General features: G+C 38.5%; 1 protein-coding gene and 1 pseudogene across 1 annotated transcript; both read right to left on the bottom strand.

The window, feature by feature from the left end:
• Positions 1-6,600: 6,600 nt before the first annotated feature.
• Positions 6,601-9,031, bottom strand: LOC147457153 (uncharacterized; annotated as a pseudogene).
• A 260-nt stretch (positions 9,032-9,291) lies between these two features.
• On the bottom strand, positions 9,292-9,973 carry LOC147457152 (uncharacterized). The gene has a single exon (XM_086512139.1). The coding sequence runs from the start codon at positions 9,896-9,898 to the stop codon at positions 9,482-9,484; it is 417 nt and encodes a 138-aa protein (XP_086368265.1). The 5' UTR covers positions 9,899-9,973; the 3' UTR covers positions 9,292-9,481.
• Between the last annotated feature and the right edge of the window lie 11,422 nt (positions 9,974-21,395).

Raw genomic sequence — 21,395 nt, 5'->3', positions numbered from 1 at the left:
CTTTGCAGAAGGAAGTTTTTTCAAATTCTGCACCGATTTTGAGTTATTGTTCGCGGACTGGGTACATACCTGAAAAGCAACTTCCGCTTTTTGTTTTTTATTTTTTCTGCTAACTGAAAACGATTTTGCAGAAACTACCCCTTCTAGAAGCACCGCAATCGTTGTGGTCTACAACTTTGCAAAAGGAAGTTTTTTCAAAATCTGCACCAATTTTGAGTTATCATTCGCGGACTGCGTACATACCTGAAAAGCAACTTTCGTTTTATGTTTTTGATTTTTCTCTTGACTTGGAAAATTTTTGGGCAAGTGATTCCATCTTTAGAGTTTGGTTTGAATAAAATTTTTAAACCTAACTTGAACAGAAAAACGTGTGCCGTTTTTGACCAATTTTTATAAAATAGGCATTAGACCACTCTTAAGCACAACTTAATGGCTTTTAAAGTGTTGCATAGCTAGCATGGGTAAGCTACATAGTTAGCATGGATAATTATAAAGATGTTTTCATGCTTCTAATAGCCGGACAGTCTATGTATTGGAAGTTATGGCCCATTTATGAAAAACTCTTTATGTTGATTTATTAGTAAATTTCACACTTCGATGAATATTTTGAAGGTGTTTTTAAAATCATAAAGCAAGCTTGAGTGCGGTCATTGAGTGATTACTATATAACTCTTCTTCCTTGAGTTTTGGGGGCCCTAAGACCCTAAATAGCAAACAACACAGAGGTGGGAGTGATTTTGCAGTCTACCAAAATCAAACAGCTCATTTTGAGTTATGCTCATATTGTCTTCAAATTTCTAAATTTCACTCAATCAACATGGTGCATTTTGAATCTTTGCTCCAAATAAAACGATACAATCTCAATTTGGCATGAGCTTGATAGGTTTATAAGTGATATAGAAGGCCACATTGTGGAAGCCAGTTTTTTCATTCTTACAATTTTTGTACTTCATAGGTGTGTTCCAAATTGTCTTATGAATATAGGGTTTGATGATTTTAATGCTTTCTATTCCTAATTAAACATAAAAGTAAAGAACCAAAGTGTGTAATTGGAAGCATTTATAGTGGTAATGATAGGTGTAGGCATAGAAACATCGATGATAGGTCAGCTGAATATGGAAAATGCAACTTTTTTGTACTTAATTCTACTTTCAAACAAAACATTTTGGGGCTACAACAACCATGTACATTGGTTAAGAACCCATTAACGTTTATAGAAAAAATATGCTTGTACACTGGAGAATTTTGTACATTGTGTAAAATAGGGTTCGCCTAACAAATATGTTGTTTTTGGTCATTTTGAGCACTCCTTTGGCCTTGAATGCTCCTCATGACCATATAATCAAGAGTTGTGAGTGTTTCTCATTTTTTTAAAATAGAGTGTGGTTTAAGCTTTGAGCTGATGTAAGGACTCCTTTAAACACGTACATATGATAGTAGTATTGATTTTTTTTTCCAAAACCCCGAAAGAACACTTTTATGTCCTGTTAGGTTACCAAACTAGTGTTAAGCCCTTAAAATTAGGAATCCTTACAAGGCTGTTTTGGGGTTCATATTTCCCCTGATGGGGTCAAACCTTTCAAAATATTGCTTTAGGCACCATCCCTTGACTCTAGTTTTGTGGATCTTGCCGTTTACATTTTGTAATCGATAGGTGCCATTGGAGTGTTACTACAAAATGATCTAGGTTTGTTCCCATCTTGGCATGAACTTGTATCCTTGCATGTGCTAAAAATATTGTCATATCTAAGGACTAGCATTCCTTCCACTAGTAGTGAGTGTTTAGACAAATTTTAGGTGTTTTGAGTTTTGTAGGTGGTGTAGTAATTAATGGCATCATCTCTGCGTAGCTCCAAGCATTCTAGATCAAGTATTAATTTTATTAATTGTTTCTTCATGTTGTCACTTTCTCTATTTAGGACTCTCAAGCTTGTTAACTACACTTCAATTGGTAAAATAGCCTCCTTGCCATACACAAGCTTAACATGACTGTACCCAAGTGATGTTCTAGAAGGCATTCTCAAGAGACGCCCATAGTGCTATGGAAAAATGCTTATCGCAATGCCTAGGATTTCTACTGCCCTACTTAGTGACTATTTTACAAGGCATTCCATTTGCCTTTTCTACCAATCCATGAAACTAAGGGTAACTCTAGAATGCTACCTGTGGATGCCTAACTTCTCCATCAATCGTCCAACTAAGCCAACTTTAAAGCCAAGCCCTCTGTATGAGATGATCTCAAGTGGAGTATAAAACCTAGGTCAAATGCTTCACCTATTTAACCTTTACTACCTCTAGTGGTTGTGTCTCTTTAGAGCTCGTGGCCCATCACTGGGGCTCTGCAAGTTGTGCATGACTCCTCTGATGACTCAGTGGATTTGGCATGCATATGTAGCTTCTTATCCTTTGATGCAAGCTACTTTAACTACTTCAACACAGTTTCCAAGTTGTTGCAACTATGGACAGCTTGGAGAGAGAGGACTACGGGGGATTTTGTAAAGAGAGAGGATGGGTTTAAATAAATGGGAAAATTTGGAGAGAGAATGGCTGACAAAATGGTCATTTGTTGGCAAAAATTAGTTTTTTTTACCATATGATATATTCAAGGTTTTTGGAGGGTGCAAATGAGAATTATTTTATGTTGAAAGGAAAGAATGGTGGACCCCACCCCCTCCCTCCACTCCCTTTCTACTTTTTAGAGGGTATAGTTATGGCCACCACCCTCCTCATATTTTTCAATGCATAATCACCCCTTAAGCTCAAGGGTCCTTTTGGGGTTCACATTTTTCCTAATGTACTTTTGACCCAAGTAATTACCTAGTACAAATAAGAAGACATTGCCTACGTTCACATATTTGACATTATATACCACTAAATACAAAACCTTTTTCTTTTGTAAATGCAACTTCCCGCCCTTTTATGACCTGATCGTCTCGTGTACATTTAGGTGGTACTATACGTTAATCTTTAGAAAATCCCCCACAAATCCCCCATGACTTTGAGCTCTTGGATCTCGTAGCTTTCTATATGGTCCATGATGAATCCTTCCCTTTTTTAGAAGGAGATTTTGTACTCCAAACTCATTCTTTAGAATTTCATGGAGGCTAAAATGAATAAATTTTCTCTCTGCTTTGCATGCTAGCTCTCTTATCATTTCCACTCTTGAATGAATATCCACTTTATAAAAAGAACCAAAGATACACCCAAAAGATTTTGTGTATGTGTGTGTGTGTGCGTGTGTGTGTGTGTGTGTGTGTGTGTGTGTGTGTGTGTGTGTGTGTGTGTGTGAGAGAGAGAGAGAGAGAGAGAGAGAGAGAGAGAGAGAGAGAGAGAGAGAGGCATGTATGGACTATTTAGCAAGAGCAATTGGTGACATCCAGGTTGTATTTTAGCTATAATATACATAAGGTTTCATGTTTATGGGCTGGGATTAAGAAGCTTGTCATCAGGGGTAGCAAGATAAATTTGAAGTAAAGAAACCCATGAGTCTATATAACAATATATTTGAAGGGCCTCCAAATGTTTTAGCTTTAATCGTTCAATAATGTGTAGTTATAGCATTGAATTGGACAAACAATACACTTTGATGAGCAAAAATCTGGAAAGTAAAGCTGTGCACAATTTTGGGATGAGATTATGCACTCATTCTTCCATGATTGATCTTTTCTTCATCAACCCCGCCCTAATCTATCAAGGCATGGAAGGGTGTTCTATTAGTTGTTTCAGGAATTTTGAAGGTTTGCTAGGTTTTGGGCTTACACGCCCTCTAATATATGTTCTTCCATCGCAAACATGTTGTATTTTTTTCACATTGATTATAGTTACTGTACTAGACTTTCAAACAAATCATTGAATTTAAGTTGTTGTTTCCATGTAAGGACCACCACAACATCTAGGTAATGGAGCACTTGAATTTGAATCTCACAATTATTTTTGCCCTTTTTAATTTTTGCTATTTGATGGAGATGATGTTTGTATCATTATAATCCATGAATTGAGTTTCAATTCTGAATGTTGTAGTTAAATCAAAAGCCCAAATTTTGTATTGATGGATCACTTACCATTACCCAAAAATGGCAAGTGTTTAAGTAGTTCATAAGCCAATTTGTGCATCAGCAACAAACAATTGGAGTAGAGACATGAATTTTGGGACGTGGTCTAGTTGGAGACCAAAGCAGGAGGCCCTCACCATGTAGAGTACTAACCTCAACTAATAGATGATATTGAGGGTTGAGAGAGAGAGAGAGAGAGAGAGAGAGAGAGAGAGAGAGAGAGAGGTGCTTTGTTTTTTTAAATATCCTTGTGTTATTTAGAAACCAGCATATATAGCTTGGTGTGCCTAGAATACAACAAACTGCTCCACAATTATAAGGGTATATATAGCTCATGAGGTCAACAAGATCCTCTTATGACGATTGATGTGTTGTGGAACTTGAATGCATGGGACCTCCAATCATTATTTCTTTACACCTAGATGTTGCCATGGATATCTGTCTTTGAGGCTTACTTAGACATACACACTATGTAGATGTAGGCCGCTCATCCGTCATATGAGCATGCATTGAACATTGGATCACAGTCCAAGAGGGCTAGCGGGTGAAATAGAGGCAGCAGTGATCACGACGATGGTCAATTTATCTTTCTCATGATCAAGCTTTGAATCACTAACTACATTTTATGCCATGACATTTGTATAACATGACACTCTATTTTGATATGATGTTTGTCACTTTGTTCAGCTCCTGTGCTGCTTTTGCATTTCTAAATATGTTGTATTTTAAATCCATTGATCTTTGCTCATTAACATATCTTTATCCATGTTGTTTGTCATTGTGTCTGTGGCTATGTCTATGATAAACGCATATGGATACATGCATATGTGTGTGCGTGCATGCGTGCACGTGCGTAAGTGTGTTCATGTGTGTGTGTGTGTGTGTGTGTGTGTATGTATATATATATATATATATATATATATATATATATAGAGAGAGAGAGCTCGAGAGAGAGAGAGAGAGAGAGAGAGAAGTGCAAAGAAGAGAAGAGAAGAAAAAGTAAGAGAAGTGAACATAAGAGAAGAGAAGAAAGAATCAATTTTTTACCTTGATATCCTAAGAGTCTCACAAAAAAGAATGCAAGGGTAGCCATTGCACTTGGCATCATCCGATTGGCTAGCAAAAGCATAGATGGTAACGCCAAATTAAAAGCACAGTCATAAACGCCACTGCCACACCAGGCAACAAAATCATAGTGACATATAAACGCAGCAACTTCTCACCAGCTCGCATCTGTTGCTACTATTCATCTCTTTCTCCTTCTGATGCCGTTGTTGTTGCTCGTCTCTCTCAAGGCGCTCCACCTTTCTCGTTCTACATAAACTTACTCAATCGCTCTACAACAATTTTGAAGAACAGGAGAATGCTTCTTCTTATCAGGAGAGCATCTCTACTTACATTGACTCCGTTTTGTGTAGCTTTATGCCAATCAATCCAAATGACTCAACATGAATTGTAAATATTTTTCCTGTGCAACAAAGCTAACTTTGTCAGTTGAAAGCTTGTTGACTATATAAAACCACAACAAAACAAATCTTACGGATTTCAGGTGAAGCAGTGTTGGTCAAAGATGTGCATTCAGACTGGGTCGAAACTGCACATTGACTGATAGAGCTAGTTGCAGGATGAAGACCTTCACACAAGCATATTCATAGGTCATTGGTTACCCTCTTAAAACGCCTCAATAAATAAATTTGTTCTAAATCGAATAATTTAGATAATTCTAATTTTTTGCTAAGTGGCCACTTAAGGCAACCTCCATCTACTAGTTTCTTGTCTGAGTCTCCTCCATCTGAGTCTCCTCCTTCAAGACAATTTTCATTATAGCAAACTCTTTGGCAACACAGCTCATGCAGTGGTAACTTTCAAAGGAGCTACTGAAGTGCTCGTTGAGCAGAACCTTGCTACTGAGATGGTTAAGCTGGTCTTTAGAAACCATGTCAAAATCCTCTAAAGAAAAAGCCTCATTGCATGACCGTGTCGGAGCTAAGGCAGTGAAACTCATAGCATTGGAAGCTCTTGCTTCTGCAACATCAGAATTCTTACCATTTGAAGGGTTTGAAAGTGCACTTATTGGGGATTTCCATACGTGGGACACATTACCAACACAAAACTCGACAACAATTGTAGTAGTTGGTACTATGTTAGAGAAGTTGCCTATTTAAGAGAAAATGTATCCAGAGAACCCAACGCCAACCTTGAATGCAGAATCTCTGACTAGCACACCAAGCAAAAGAGATATCTTCTTCAAACCTCATGATTTTGTTATTACAGACACTTTGTATTTAGCAGAGTGCAGCAAACCTAGTGTGAGTGATAGAATATTAGATGCAGCCACAACATCGAAAGAAGCTGCAATAGCTCTGTGTGACAAAATGCTATATTGGCGCAGTCCTGTGGGCTTGTGAGTGACCGGGTACACTAGTGTAGCAGTCAAGAGACACGATCACCACTTGTATAGGCTGCATGCGCAACAACATTAACGCACAATTGTTGACAAGAAGAAGCATCATCTGTTGTAATCTTCAGCATTGCAAGCAACCGATCGCAAGGGTAAATGTCAACTATGTTTAAAAAAAGAATACCACAAGCCCTTCTCCATCTATAATTGGCATTTCCTAGTGCCTACTCATATATTGTATTGAAAGTACATATAGAGATCAGAGTAAGGCCGGCCAGGTGAGTTTAGCAAAGAGAAATTTTGCTGAAGAGTGAGTGAAGCCAGCAACAACAACCGACATACTAAAGGTAATGAATTTTTCACTTTGCACAATTACAGTATCTAAAACACACAGGTCCCTCCAACACTACAGGAGAATCATAAAGTACCCCTCCAACACTAGAGGAGAAAACAAAGTATGGAGGGAAAGGGCACATTCCCTATGGTTTATGGAAATTGGGTGAGGAGCATCCCATGCACCTAATGCATCCCTTTGTATCTACTATCTATATAATTTGAAAATATTTTTACTTAAAACATCAAGTAACTCCTAATTTCAATCATGGCGCAAGTTCATTGAGGTTTTGAGGAAGCTTCAAGGAGACATGGTGCAAAGTCTCGAGATTAATCAACGACATGATATTCAGGTACATACCAGTACTTCGTATTTTGGATTCTTTTTGGCATACCTATCCTATGCATTCAAGCTCGAAATACAGGTCACTTCTCTCTTTTTCTTTCACGTCAGTTCTCCCTTTTCCTTTCTTCACTTGGAGCTCTCTCTTAGTCTCTCTCTCTCTCTCTCTCTCTCTCTCTCTCTCTCTCTCTTTTGGGAACCTTTGTATTTATATTACAATATCATGATACAATATGCTATGGTTTCTCCTAAGGCTATGAGAATGTTGAGAATATGCAACACCCTTTCTTTGACGTCTGCCTCCTTTAGAACCATTGCATCCTCTATCATTCTGTCTCTCATAACCTTCAGTGGAACAATATGATTGAACAGTCGATGTTTCTCAAAAACCTCCAGATTTCTCATAGACGAGATAAACCAGTGAAACCAAACTCTAAATGATTGCAGGGCAAAGTGCATAGCAGTGTCATGCTATGTGATCCCTTTATCAAATGTCAGTCCATATTTAGTGATCTGAACCCCCCAAGCTGTGTACCACATGTATTGAGCCCATTTCCACCATTCTGCTACAACTTTACAATGCCAGAAAACAGGCCTCACTGTTTCCAGTTTGTTACATCTTGCACAGGTTCCAATTGTGAAGCCTTTTTGTTCAAGTTCGCAGCAGTGGCAAGAGTGCCAGTACAGACTCTCCACATAAAGAAGTTGAACTTAAATTGATTAGGGACAATCCATATATTGTTGAATACATTATTCCACCATACTACATTCGTATTCAGACCCCATTGTTTATTGCATCTCAGATACATGTTATTTTCAGGTAAGAGCACAGAGTAAAATGAATTTGTAGGGGATTTCCACCAGTTAGCTGAATGTCTTGGCAGAGTCCAATCTATGAATCTGTCATCTTCATTCACCGAGTTGAACACTGGCAAACTCTGTACATGAGCTCCAAGCTGATGCCAGTCTCTCCAATATCTGTATCCCAGTCCATAGTGTCTCCTTGCCACTGCAAAAATTTTCAACTGCAGATTAGAGTCCAACAATTTCCTAATTTGAACAATTCCCTTCCTAAACATTGACAAAGCAGATTTTCCAAGCAGTTTAGCAGGGGGGATTTTAAAGACAAAGCTCCAGAATACATTTTCAGATCCTAGGGAGTTGCCAGTATATCTCATTCTCCCTTTCCAAATAAGAGTAGAGCAAACTTTTTTCCAGGATTTGACAAGCATTGAAGAGACTTCAAAACTTGTTTTCAATGGGGAAACAATAAACAATTCGTCCCAGGCACTCATCTGCTAGGTGCCATGTAAATAAACAACAACCAGATCAATGAGTTTCCACAGACATAAAGCCCAATCAGTATCATATGCCAACATATGTTTAATAAGACAGTCTCTTCTAGCATCAGCAGGAATCTTCAGATTCAAAATATGTAGGCCACCTAGCTGGTAGGGTGAATTGATTTGTTGCCAAGACACTAGTGCAGCAGAAGCTGAGGAAATGCTCCAGAGGAATTTAGCCATCAAAGAAACGCATTTCTGAAGCATTGTGTCAGTCCAAGCCAGAAGAGGAAGATAGTATAACATGTATGGGATGAAGATAGACTACACAATTCTAAGTCTAACATGGATTGGTCATTCATCACAATGCCAGTCAGCTATTTTGGTTTGGACTCTGTCCACAACCCACTGCAACAGTTGGTTATGTGGGACCTCCACTCCCATTGGGTAGCCCATATGCCTGAACATCTGGCCTTTATGCACCTTTTTCCCAGACCACACAAGGGCAGCAAAGTCCCTAGCTGATACATCTATGAGAGAGGATTTGTGCAGGTTCAAATGTAGGCCTGCTGCTACAACATACAAATGCAGAATTTTCATACATCTCATAATATTTACATTATGGGCCTTTAGAAACAAGAACGTGTCATCAGCAAACCCTTTTCCTCGCACTTGTTTAGAGCCAAGCTGGAGAGTTTGCAGCTGTCCTCTATGAGCTAAACAGTCCAGATATGCATACAGAGGGTGAGTGGCCACTGCAAAAAAGAGAGGGCTGATAGGGAATCCTTGCCTTATAGATCTTGCAATACAGATTTTGTCTGACAATCTACCATTGATAATGGCTCTTGAATATGCATTTTGACCAATGAGAGAGAGAGAGAGCTTTGGTTTTCTTTCACGCCAAGAACCTTATTTTATTTAGAAACGACCGCAGGTAGGCGGCGGGTGCGCCTAGAGTAGCACAACGTCAAGCTGCTCCACAGTAGTTATAAGGGCGCAAAGCTGTTGCTCTGCATAACAACTAGTGGCAGTAGCAGAATTGTACTTTGATGGATACATCTAATTATAATTAGGCCCAGGTGCGAATGCCCTGGTAGCGCACCCCGTCGCTGAAGCCGGGCACAGGGCTGGCGATAAGCCACTTGTTGGGCACGTATGCGGGAGTGTAGAAGGTGATGGAGAGGCCAGTGGAGGTGCCGCGGCACTTGAATGCCTGGGCCCCCGGCTCAATGCTGCCTTGCACCAGGATGTTGCCGTGGATGTCAGTCTTAGGCGCTTGCCCGGATGTCGACACGTTGGTGACGGTGCCCACGAACTGGCGACCCACCTCCGGCACCAGGATGTCGAAGGTCTCCGTCTTGGTGGTGGAGTTGTAGAGGACTTTGCCGTGTATGTCGTACTCTTGAAGGGATGCGGCACTCCTCTCGAGTGACAGCTCCTCCAGCTCCACCAGCTGATCCTCGGTGTACTTCAGCCGCTGCGCCATCTTGATGATATATGGCTTAACGCAAAAACAAAGGAGAAGGAGAGGCAAGTGATGATGATGATCAAAAGGAGCTGGCTGGGCCTCCTATTTATAGCGAGCTGGCGCTGCGGCCCTCAGCAGCAGCAGCAGCAGCTAGTGCAGGTTGTACTCGACGCATTAGAGTAGGAATATGTAAGCGAATCGATGCCGGCTCCGGTCACAGCAAGTACCTACAAGCTAGTACCTACAAGGCTCGATGCTGCCGCGTGTGGGAATAAGAATATTGCGCATGGCTTACTATTATGTCATAAAGCAAGAAAGCAGGATGCGCAGGATGGCTTACTATTATGTCATAAAGCAGGATGGCCTTGACCCTTGGAATCGATTCCCGATTACCCAAATAATATAGCGATTCACACGGCTCCGGCTATACATGATTGGAGTGGATGAAGGCCTTAATATTAGGCATTTAATTTTTTTCCATCAAGAAAGGTATTTTTCACATGTAGGGTTTAATTTAAAGGGAGTTGCAAGCCTCCACCCAATCATTCAGAACTTTGGGGCGCTCTTCCAACTAGCCCCTCCAACTTTTCACATACTTTCTAATTATAAGTAAGCCAAGTTTTCGAGCCAATAACTCTAAGACCACCAACAAACTTAGATTGATTTCCAAGTTCTAAAGAAAGGAGCATCGCTCTTTGTTTCCCAACAATGGTCAAAATCCATGACAAGGGTTTGCGATCGGGGAGAGCCTTATGCTTTTCAAAAATTAAATCATGTTAGCCAAAGTTCCATTTGAACTAGTTAACACTCATGATTGGCCCACAATGAGTAAAGCTCCTCATGTGCTAGCTCAACAACAACCCTTTGCAACTTAACAAAGTTTCTTGAATGTGCCTATAAGTTGGTTGACCCCTCTTACCACCACTCGAGGCATTACGACCATTTTCTTGGCAGCCTTGTCACCACATATCCGACCAGCTAGTAGGAACGTCAACCTTAAAAGCTTAAGACACTCTTCGAGAAGTTTGTAGAGTAGCCGAGAACGCACGGAGCCTCTAGCTGTGAGATAGGGATATATGCCTCTCAAACTTCTTCACCTTATTTCAAAGGCAATAGACTTATTCCTTTATAATGTTATCCCATCCTTCCACCATCATTGCAAATTTCTATGTTATTTCTCGATTGGAAGCTCTATACTTCTCAGTCTCTTTCCTCAAGTGATCTTCTCTATGATTCTTTCTTCTTGAATCTATACACTTGCCAATCTAATCCTAGCACATACATTGTCTCATCATAACCTATAAGTCTTCCGGTTCCTCTTCTCTTGTTATTCATGCTTGCCAATGGTACCTCTCAAGAGACTCACAATCTATATTGGAGGAGGCTTTATTTTGAGAAATTTAAGCTTTGCAAGGGGAAAAACAGGTGCCTACATGCCTCATCTAAAAAGGTAAGAAGCAGAGAAACTTTGATAGATGAGAGGATTTTGTCACCCGCAAGCATACAAGAATATTCAATAAAAGATTTTGTGTATAGAAAAAGACTTTTTATCACTCATAACAATTCCTTCCTCCTCTTGAATTGCTTGCCTTGGGACGGAAATCCTTGTAGAGTTGCTTTCATAGTAGCCCAAGGAAGGATCATTCATGATCTTGTCATCAATGTCAATTTCGACATGGAGTTGAATTATGGGACCAACGCCATGGACATGTATAGAAAACATGATAGTATACTACTAATAGCCGTTTTTTTGGCTCTCATAAATCTTTTAACACTAGGTTGGTAATGGGACACTTTTATGTCCTGTGAAGTGACCATTTTCCTTGAATTATGTCAAGAGTTTCAAAATGGATTTGGAGGTGCTATCTATCTAGAAAGTTGTCTCATGAGCTGAAAAAAACTTGACATTTTTCTGGAATATCAATTCCATCTTTAACCTTGTCCTTGCACAACATTTCACAACCTAAACTGTGTGAAAAAACGGGTCCTGTTTTTGGCTTTTTTCAACTTTTTGCAACTATACCACTCTAGAATTCATGTTTGTGAGGTCTATAATGCTAGAGAACTATCTTTAGTAGTCCTCAACATGTCCTGATGCTTCTAGGGAGAAATAAACGTTAAAGTTGTAGGTTATGACCAAATTACAAAAATTATCAAATCCTGTTTTTTAGCCAATTTTAGCTCTTCTATGATTTTTTTGGTGGCTTTCATGATATCCAAATGCAATTTTGATTCTCTATGTCGCATATTGTAACATAAAGCTAATATTCCTTGAGTTTTGGGGCACCTAATACCCTATTTTTCATAGTAGACAACGATGGTTGATTTTTTCAATTATAGAAGAAAACGAAACATTCTAGTATATCAAGTATAGCTTTTTCAATATTGTTAGTTTCTTGTGACAACTACATGCATTTTGTAGGTAGTAACCATATCTAGTCATAAGGATCAAATTTGGCTAGATATTGAATAGTTTCTATGGGATTCTACAACTCATAATGTTGAACCCGGTTTTTTCATGTTTGCTGTATTTAGCACTTCATCTTTGTCCCCAAGATTCCCCTTGGTAAGAGATGTATTATTCTTTTGACATGCTCCATGGCTCCTTATGAACCTAAAGGACAATAGGGAACTAAGAAAACATGCATATATTATTTGTATTGAGCGTGGCTATAGAAACTTTGATGATAGGTTTGCAGAATGGTAAAAATTCAACTTTTTTGTACCTATTTCTTTTGGCAAAACAAAAAAAAGTGAGTGAGAAGCAATCATATGTTCTGATCACCAACCCATTGAAGTTAACTAGGGAATTTATCTCAACTCCTACAAAAATCCCTAATGTTATTTTTATGCAAAAAAATGTAAGAAATGACTGTTTTGATGAAAATGTATTGGTCCATCAACTTTGGAGGCTTGGTGTGACCAAAAGATGAGAAATTTTACAAGTTTCTTATTTTTTCCATGTGTAGTAGGCCTTGAACTATAACCTCATGAAAGGAGTTTACAAAATGAGTGGATCTACTATGGTTTTGGAGGTTTTTTTCAAAACCTTGAAAGGACACTTTTATGTCCTGCTAGGTTACCAACCTAGTGTTAAGAAGCCACTTCACCCCAAAAAAACACCTTAACACAATGACTGGGCTCACTTTTTCATTGTAAATAGCATGTGTGCCTTTAAGGTTTTTATCACATTTTTTTATTAAATAATTGAGCGAGTCATTGGGATACGATAAAAATAAATAAATTTATAATATTACGGTCCTCTTTACATGTAAATATTTTCTATCAAATAAAGGATTTAAATAAAAAGGATTTTTAAAAATATATATATTTATATAAATATATATTCCTAGGTGTGCGTTATCAGGCCTAAGTATGCTAGCTTCAATCACGTTGTCGTGCTGTGACACGTACATAGTGGGAACACATGCTACAAGATCTATCTTGTAATTTTGTAGATACATAATTATCTTTCCTATAATGTACATATGCATATTTAAGTATAATAATAAGCCTTCTATCTCATCCTATTATTTTTCTCAAGGGTAACCTATTCTTACTTTACCATCAGAAAATACTATGGGAAAAGCATCAATAGCTCCACCTCTTTAACTTGGGGCAAAAAGCATTGATTCTTTATTTCTACTATCTCAGTATCATCTCACACCCTAGCTAGATCCTATATCTAGGGTAAACTCCAATATATATATATTCTATGAATTTTTCATATTTTTCTTATATTTCTTTTTAAATAGCTACTAGGAGGGAATAAAATCCTAGTGGGACACTAGTTGGCATGATTTCAAAGATATACTTATTTTAATGCATTATTGCAAGCATGATTACAAAACTTTGTCAAGGAGAAATGTCATGCTTTCATATGGCATGAGGTGTACATGTCCTTTGGAATCAAATGAAAGTCTAGCTAGGCTAAGGGGACCACAAGAAGACTTTTGCTGCTAGAAATGGATCCTATTTTGATGATTTTTTACACAAGGTTCCAATCCGAATTGGAAAACAATTTTAAAATGAAAATTGTAGCTAATGAGCTGAATTTTTAGCCCATATTTTTACTTTGTTATTTGGAGCCACGGTTAAGGAGATATGATCAAAATACTGGACCCCAGTCTGCCCACATTATGCAGGGACAGCTCATTTCCAACTTTTCCAATTCCTGTTCACACTGGCTCCTCTCTTCTTGTGTAAACCCTTGGGGGTTCCCTTCACCTATAAAAGGGGACCTTTTCTTCCTTGAAAATAACTCAAGCATTCAAGCCATTGATGAGAGGAATTCTTGAGAGAGTGAGTAGTAATGCCTAATTGTACTTAGCCATTAACATAAGCCTAAGCCTACACTTTCTCCTACAAGAAGACTAGCCAATCTTGCAACAAGCTAACCTTGAAAGATCAACTCTAATCAAAGAAGGTCTTGCACTTGATGTATCAATCAAAGTGGAATTATCCACTCTTCTTCTCTCTCCATCAATAATGGTGCCGAAGGGTTTGTCAAGTAAGATGTGTTCTACATTGATGTTTTCTTGATTTCTTGTTGTTTTCATTTTCATCTCTAATCCAAAAAATATATATATATATGTATGTAATCTCATCTATCTCCTTAACCAAACCTATCTCTCTCACTCTTAGTAATTCATCCTCTCTACAAATTTTAGGTTCTTCTTGCTACAGGTACATCTCTCCCCGTAGTATCCTTATTGCCTACGGGCAAGAATAAGGCTTGGGAGGGAAACTTCTCATCTCTTCACTTCTCTCAGATATACATTTTTCTCATATCTACATTTCTCACATACTATCCTAGATGAATAACCCACATGATGATCATTTCTATCTCTTTCACTTTGTACGATCTATTAGAATTAACGTATGGATTAGCCGTAAAATACACTTTCAACAACGTATAGTGTTTCTCTTTAGCCCTGAAAGGCTCAATGAAATACTTCTATCACCGGATCCCATCATACTACCTCTCATAGACTATAATTTTTCTTTTGATGTAAGCATGGTTATCTTGCTATGAACCAAGAGGATTTGAACACACTATTAATCCCAATCACTAGACAACATATATATATTATGGTAAGCACAAAACTACAATTCCAAAGAACAATTCGTAGCCTATTTGGTCAGACAAGATTGAATGCCATTAACTCATCTATTAACCCTTTCATACTACCCATGATACGATATGACCATAGCCTTGATGTTTTCATCTTTGTGTTGTTTTGACACTCTCTTTTGTGTTCTTTCTTTGTGTGTGTGAGTGCAAGAGAGAAAGAGTGTGTCTTCTTTGATTGCACTTCTTTCCAAACCCTATTCTTCATAAAATCTATGGTTTTACTCCTTCATATAGTTTTTGTTGAGTTCTCGTACAAACTCTCACAGCCATAAGCCCGGTGATTTTGTGGCAAGACTGCAAATTTCTCGACATATTTTTGGTGAACCCAACACGAATCTGCTAGGGTGAGAGTTTGTGGGTAACCATGGGTGATCATGTTGAGCAACAGGGTATGCATTTTGACCCAACAACATTGCAAATGTTTCAAGCATTTGCAATGTTCATGGAACAACAACATGCTACTGAAAGAAGGGAGATTTCAGCAACGAAGACCATACAAGCGGTCGTCAACAGAATGGATCAGTTCAATGGCAACGATGTAACCAAGTACTTACGTGAGTATGTGAAGGAGATAGAGGTACATCGCGTGTCAGAAGATGAGATGATTCAAAGGTTTGAGCTAGTTGTTGCTCCAGAAATTAGGGAGCATGTTAGGGCAATTAAAGATGGGCATGGGAGAAATTGGGAAGAACTCAAAGTAGCTTTAAAGGAGGAATATTTCATGGAGGACTCGGAGAGAGTGACCAAAAGGACATTCTTAGAATGGGTAGTCAATCCAAAGCAAGGACTATCAATAACAGAGCTACTTAGGTAATTTGAGCGGCGCTATGCACAACTCACTAGGACAGAAAGGGCCACACTAGATGCAGAGAAGACAGATCTTTTCTTACAAGCTGTAGGTAAAGAGTTTCAAGAAAATTTGGAGCTTCTTCTTGAGGATAAAGATGCTGAGCAAGGACTAAAGACCGACTGGAATGAGGTTGAAGGTGCTGTCTCACTGCTTGCCAAACGACAAAGAAGAAGGGACAAGATGGTAGTAAACACTACAAGTCCTTCCACCTCAACTTCTGACAAAATGGTAAAGCCTACTTTTATCGCTCCTAAGTTTGATGAGTCCATGCTAGATGAGCTTGTGAAGGGAATGCGTGACTTGAAGTTGAAGTTTGCAAAGCTTGAACAAAAAGGCCAACCATCAGGGCCACTTCCTAGGCAAAGACAACAACCCAAAGAAGGGTTTGTTAATAGATGTATTTGGTGTGATAGTACAGACCATGTAAGAAGGGATTGTGATGATTTTAGTGATGCTTTGTCAAAAGATGTTGTCTTTTTTAAGGATGGTAAAATCCACTTAAGGGAGACAGGTCTACCCTTGAGAACTAACTTTGGGAAGGGGGGAATGCAAACCTTAGTTGAAGATATGGCAACCAAGCATGCCACCTCTTCAGTTGAGGCAGCTACTTATGGAGTAAAAATTGAACATTTTTGTGATGAAGAGGTGAGTGACCATCATGGTCAAATTTGGCGAAATGTCATGCAATTAGCTAAAAATGGAAAGCTTACCAAAGAGATTCTACATGAAGCAGGTGATTGCATACGTCTAGAAACAGGATGGAATGATCTAGTGGATCTAGTCACAATGCCTTTAGGACTCTGGCAAATGAGATACTTGGTTCTTGCACGAGAGGACCTAACTAATCAGGTTGAAGGAAGAGCATTAAGAGCTAAAACCATAGAAGCTGTATGCAAATTCCTTCTTGATGAGGTGATTTGCCGTTATGTTTGTGTGGAAAAAATCACTGCAGATAGAGGTGAACTGGATGCCGAAGAAGAAAGGGAGTTCTTTTCTAGATTAGGAATCAAGCTTTCTCTTACTATAGCTTACAATCCTCAAGGCAATGGAAAGAGTGAAAGAGGGCATCCTCCTATCATCAAAGCTTTGGCCAAGGCTTGTGAAGGAAGAGTTGGTGAGTGGCCAAAACTGTTACCATATGCTTTATGGGCTGATCGTACAACACATAGCTCAGTAACTGGCTACATGCCTACGGAGCTAATGTATGGTCAAAAGCCAGTGATGCCGATTGAAGATACAATTCCCACATGGAATGTACTACCTTGGCAAGAGGGGCTTAGCAGGGAAGATCTCCTTGCACTGCGTATAAGGCAGCTAGAGAGAAGACCTGGGGACATTGAAGTTGCAAAAGAATGACTCAAAAATGCAAGGTTGAAAAACAAGAACTACTTTGATAAGCGACATCGACTCAGGAGCAAATCAATTCACAAACGTGATTGGGTTTTGGTGTATGATAGTAGCCTTGATAACTAGCACACAGTCATGCGTAAGTTTTCAAAAAGATGGTTTGGAATGTATGTAGTAATGCATGTGCATAAAAATGCTACTTACAGCTTGTCTACACTAGATGGTACAGAAGTAAAGATTCCCATTGCAGGAAAAAGGATCAAAATGTTTAACAGAAGAGGAGACAATGATCCAGAAGATGTTGATAAGGAAGAAGAGCAAACCATAGGTAAAGATCAAAGTGAAGATGAAGCTTTAGTATCATCGAGTGAAGAAGAAAGTAAGGAAGCTGTACAAGAGGGCTGATCTTACAAAGAAATATTGTGACACATACCGGAGGATGTGCAGGTTTAAAGGGGGTGGATGTCGTGCTGTGAAACGTACATAGTGGGAACTCATGCTACAAAATCTATCTTGTAATTTTGTAGATACATAATTATCTTTCCTATAATGTACATATGCATATTTAAGTATAATAACAAGCCTTCTATCTCATCCTATTATTTTTCTCAAGGGTAACCTATTCTTACTTTACCATCAAAAAATACTATGGAAAAAGCATCAATAGCTCCACCTCTTTAACTTGGGGCAAAAAGCATTGATTATTTATTTCTACTATCTCATTATCATGTCACACCCTAGCTAGATCCTGTATCTAGGGTAAACTCCAATATATATATATTCTATGAATTTTTCATATTTTTCTTATATTTCTTTTTAAATAGCTACTAGGAGGGAATAAAATCCTAGTGAGACACTAGGTGGCATGATTTCAAAGATACACTTATTTTAATGCATTATTGCAAGCATGATTACAAAACCTTGTTAAGGAGCAATGTCATGCTTTCATATGGCATGAGGTGTCCTTTGGAATCAAATGAAAGTATAGGCTAAGGGGACCACAGGAAGACTTTTGCTGCTAGAAATGGACCCTATTTTGATGAATTTTTTACACAAGGTTCCAATCCAAATTGGAAAACAATTTTACAATGAAAATCGTAGCTAATGAGCTTAATTTTCAGCCCATATTTTTACTTTGTTATTTGGAGCAACGGTTGAGGAGATATGATCAAAATACTGGACCCCAGTCTGCCCACATCATGCAGGGACAGCTCATTTCCAACTTTTCCAATTCCTGTTCACACTGGCTTCTCTCTTCTTGTGTAAACCCTTGGGGGTTCCCTTCACCTATAAAATGGGACCTTTTCTTCCTTGAAAATAACTCAAGCATTCAAGCCATTCATGAGAGGAATTCTTGAGAGAGTGAGTAGTAATGCCTAATTGTACTTAGCCATTAACATAAGCCTAAGCCTACACTTTCTCCTAGAAGAAGACTAGCCATTCTTGCAACAAGCTAACCTTGGAAGATCAACTCTAATAAAAGAAGGTCTTGCAGCAACAAGCTAACCTTGGAAGATCAACTCTAATCAAAGAAGGTCTTGCACTTGATGTATCAATCAAAGTGGAATTATCCACTCTTCTTCTCTCTCCATCAATAATGGTGCCGAAGGGGTTGTCAAGTAAGATGTGTTCTACATTGATGTTTTCTTGATTTCTTGTTGTTTTCATTTTCATCTCTAATCCAATATATATATATATATATGTATCTCATCTCATCTCCTTAACCAAACCTATCTCTCTCACTCTTAGTAATTCATCCTCTCTACAAATTTTAGGTTCTCCCTGCACTATCCTTATTGCCTACGGGCAAGAATAAGGCTTGGGAGGGAAACTTCTCATCTCTTCACTTCTCTCATATCTACATTTTTCTCATATCTACATTTCTCACATACTATCCTAGATGAATAACCCACATGATGATCATTTCTATCTCTTTCACTTTGTACGATCTATTAGAATTAACGTATGGATTAGCCGTAAAATACACTTTCAACAACATATAGTGTTTCTCTTCGGCCTTGAAAGGCTCAATGAAATACTTCTATCACCGGATCCCATCATACTACCTCTCATAGACTATAATTTTTCTTTTGATGTAAGCGTAGTTATCTTGCTATGAACCAAGAGGATTTGTACACACAATTAATCCCAATCACTAGACAAAATATATATATTATGGTAAGCACAAAACTACAATTCCAAAGAATAATTCGTAGCCTATTTGGTCAGCCAATATTGAATGCCATTAACTCATCTATTAACCCTTTCATACTACCCATGATACGATATGACCATAGCCTTGATGTTTTCATCTTTGTGTTGTTTTGACACTCTCTTTTGTGTTCTTTCTTTGTGTGTGTGAGTGCAAGAGAGAAAGAGTGTGTCTTCTTTGATTGCACTTCTTTCCAAACCCTATTCTTCATAGAATCTATGGTTTAACTCCTTCATATAGTTTTTGTTGAGTTCTCTCACAAACTCTCATAGCCATAAGCCCGGTGCTTTCGTGGCAAGACCGCAAATTTTTCGACAACGTGTCATTCCTTATCCATATTTTACTATCATTCTATCACTTAAGCTCTACTTACACAAGCCTTGAAAAACCTTTATGTGACTTCATTGTAAAAATTCACCAATAACCTTATCAGCTCCGTTATATTTTCTTCCATTCCTCCTAGTTAAATATTCACAAGTAAATAGATTTCATCTTCAAATAAATTCCATAAATCACTCAAAGTAGAGAATAAATGAGGGTCCCTTCCCTCATGATTTTTCTCCTTTTATTATATATATATATATTTTTTCACCATGCATCCCATGTGTCCATTTTTTATGACTAGCTAGCCTATCTTTTTATCCCACAAGTATATAATATATTTGATACTTATCCTATACCATACATGTGTGAAAGCTCCTTGGCAATATTAGGTCATAGTTGATGCATGGAGGGCTCACTTGGAAGACTACAAAGGAAAAAGAATCAAATAGTGGCCCACTTCAAGCTTTATTAGGTGCTATAGGGACAACTTTTGGCTCGCATTTTGGCACCTTCTTATGATCCGAATTTGAGGATACTTCCGAAAGACAAAATGTAGCTCGTGAGCTAAAGTATTTTTCATATTTTTTTAGAAATTTTGAATTCAAGGACGATTTTACATGAAATTTATGGCCGACTTCAAAACTGCCACATCATACACCAAAAGGGTCTTCCTATTTCTCTCACCCTTCCACACACCTACTCACTCTTACACACACCTACTCACTCTTACACACATCTCCCTCTCCTTCCCACTCCCAAACCTGCAACTCCCATGTCCTATTTCACCCTCTTCACCATTGCCACTTCTCTCACACCTCCATAGCCTTCATCCTCCATTTCTACACCCCTATGTGCTCCCCTTTCTCTCTACATGTATGTCCATATTACCATACCCTCTTCAGCTTTCTAAAGAACTCCAAAAAATCAGAAAAAATCCAAGGTTAACCTCTGCAAATGAAGGCTTTTATCATGAATTATCCAAGTTTTGAAGATAACATAGCTTCATCGACACGTGCAACTTCGCCATGATGACCGCTTCTTCGACCGTTGTTGTAAAGAGGTGAATGTCAACCTCTCCAAAGCTTCAACCTCTCTTTACAAGCTTATCGCTTCTCTAACTTTGCTCCATATATCTCACCATTTGGTGAATGATTTTGTAAATATTTTGTAGTGACTATTACTAACCACTAACCACTAACCACTAATCTTATTGTAAAAATGCACCCTCCACTATCTATTAGAGTAGGCACTCCCAAATTATTCACCCAATCCTCTCTCCTTTCATCCTCAATAATTCTCTTCCCTTGAGCCGACATCCATGTGACTCAAGGGACAAGAGAGACCCACCCTCATTTAAAAAAATACAAATATGCATAATCTTCTATTTCTTCAATTAAACTTGATTAGGTCTAATCCTAATCGGGGCTTCTAAAACCTATAAATAGAGCCCTTCTCTCCCTTGTAAATCATCACATGATCACACTACACCACACCATTCTCTACATGACATAACACACCACTCTTTAAGTCTAGTTGTGTAGAGTACGTGCATTGTGAGCACTCTATTCCCTCACATACACATAGGTACATGGAGAATCTTAAAGTTTGTTATGCCATCTAGAGGAGTGGAGTGATTCCATACTCTTCA

This window comes from Adiantum capillus-veneris, chromosome 5, assembly GCF_014529385.1.
Source record: "Adiantum capillus-veneris isolate H3 chromosome 5, ASM1452938v2, whole genome shotgun sequence".
In the NCBI taxonomy this organism is placed as follows: domain Eukaryota; kingdom Viridiplantae; phylum Streptophyta; class Polypodiopsida; order Polypodiales; family Pteridaceae; genus Adiantum; species Adiantum capillus-veneris.
This window is presented reverse-complemented; position numbering and strand designations above follow the sequence as displayed.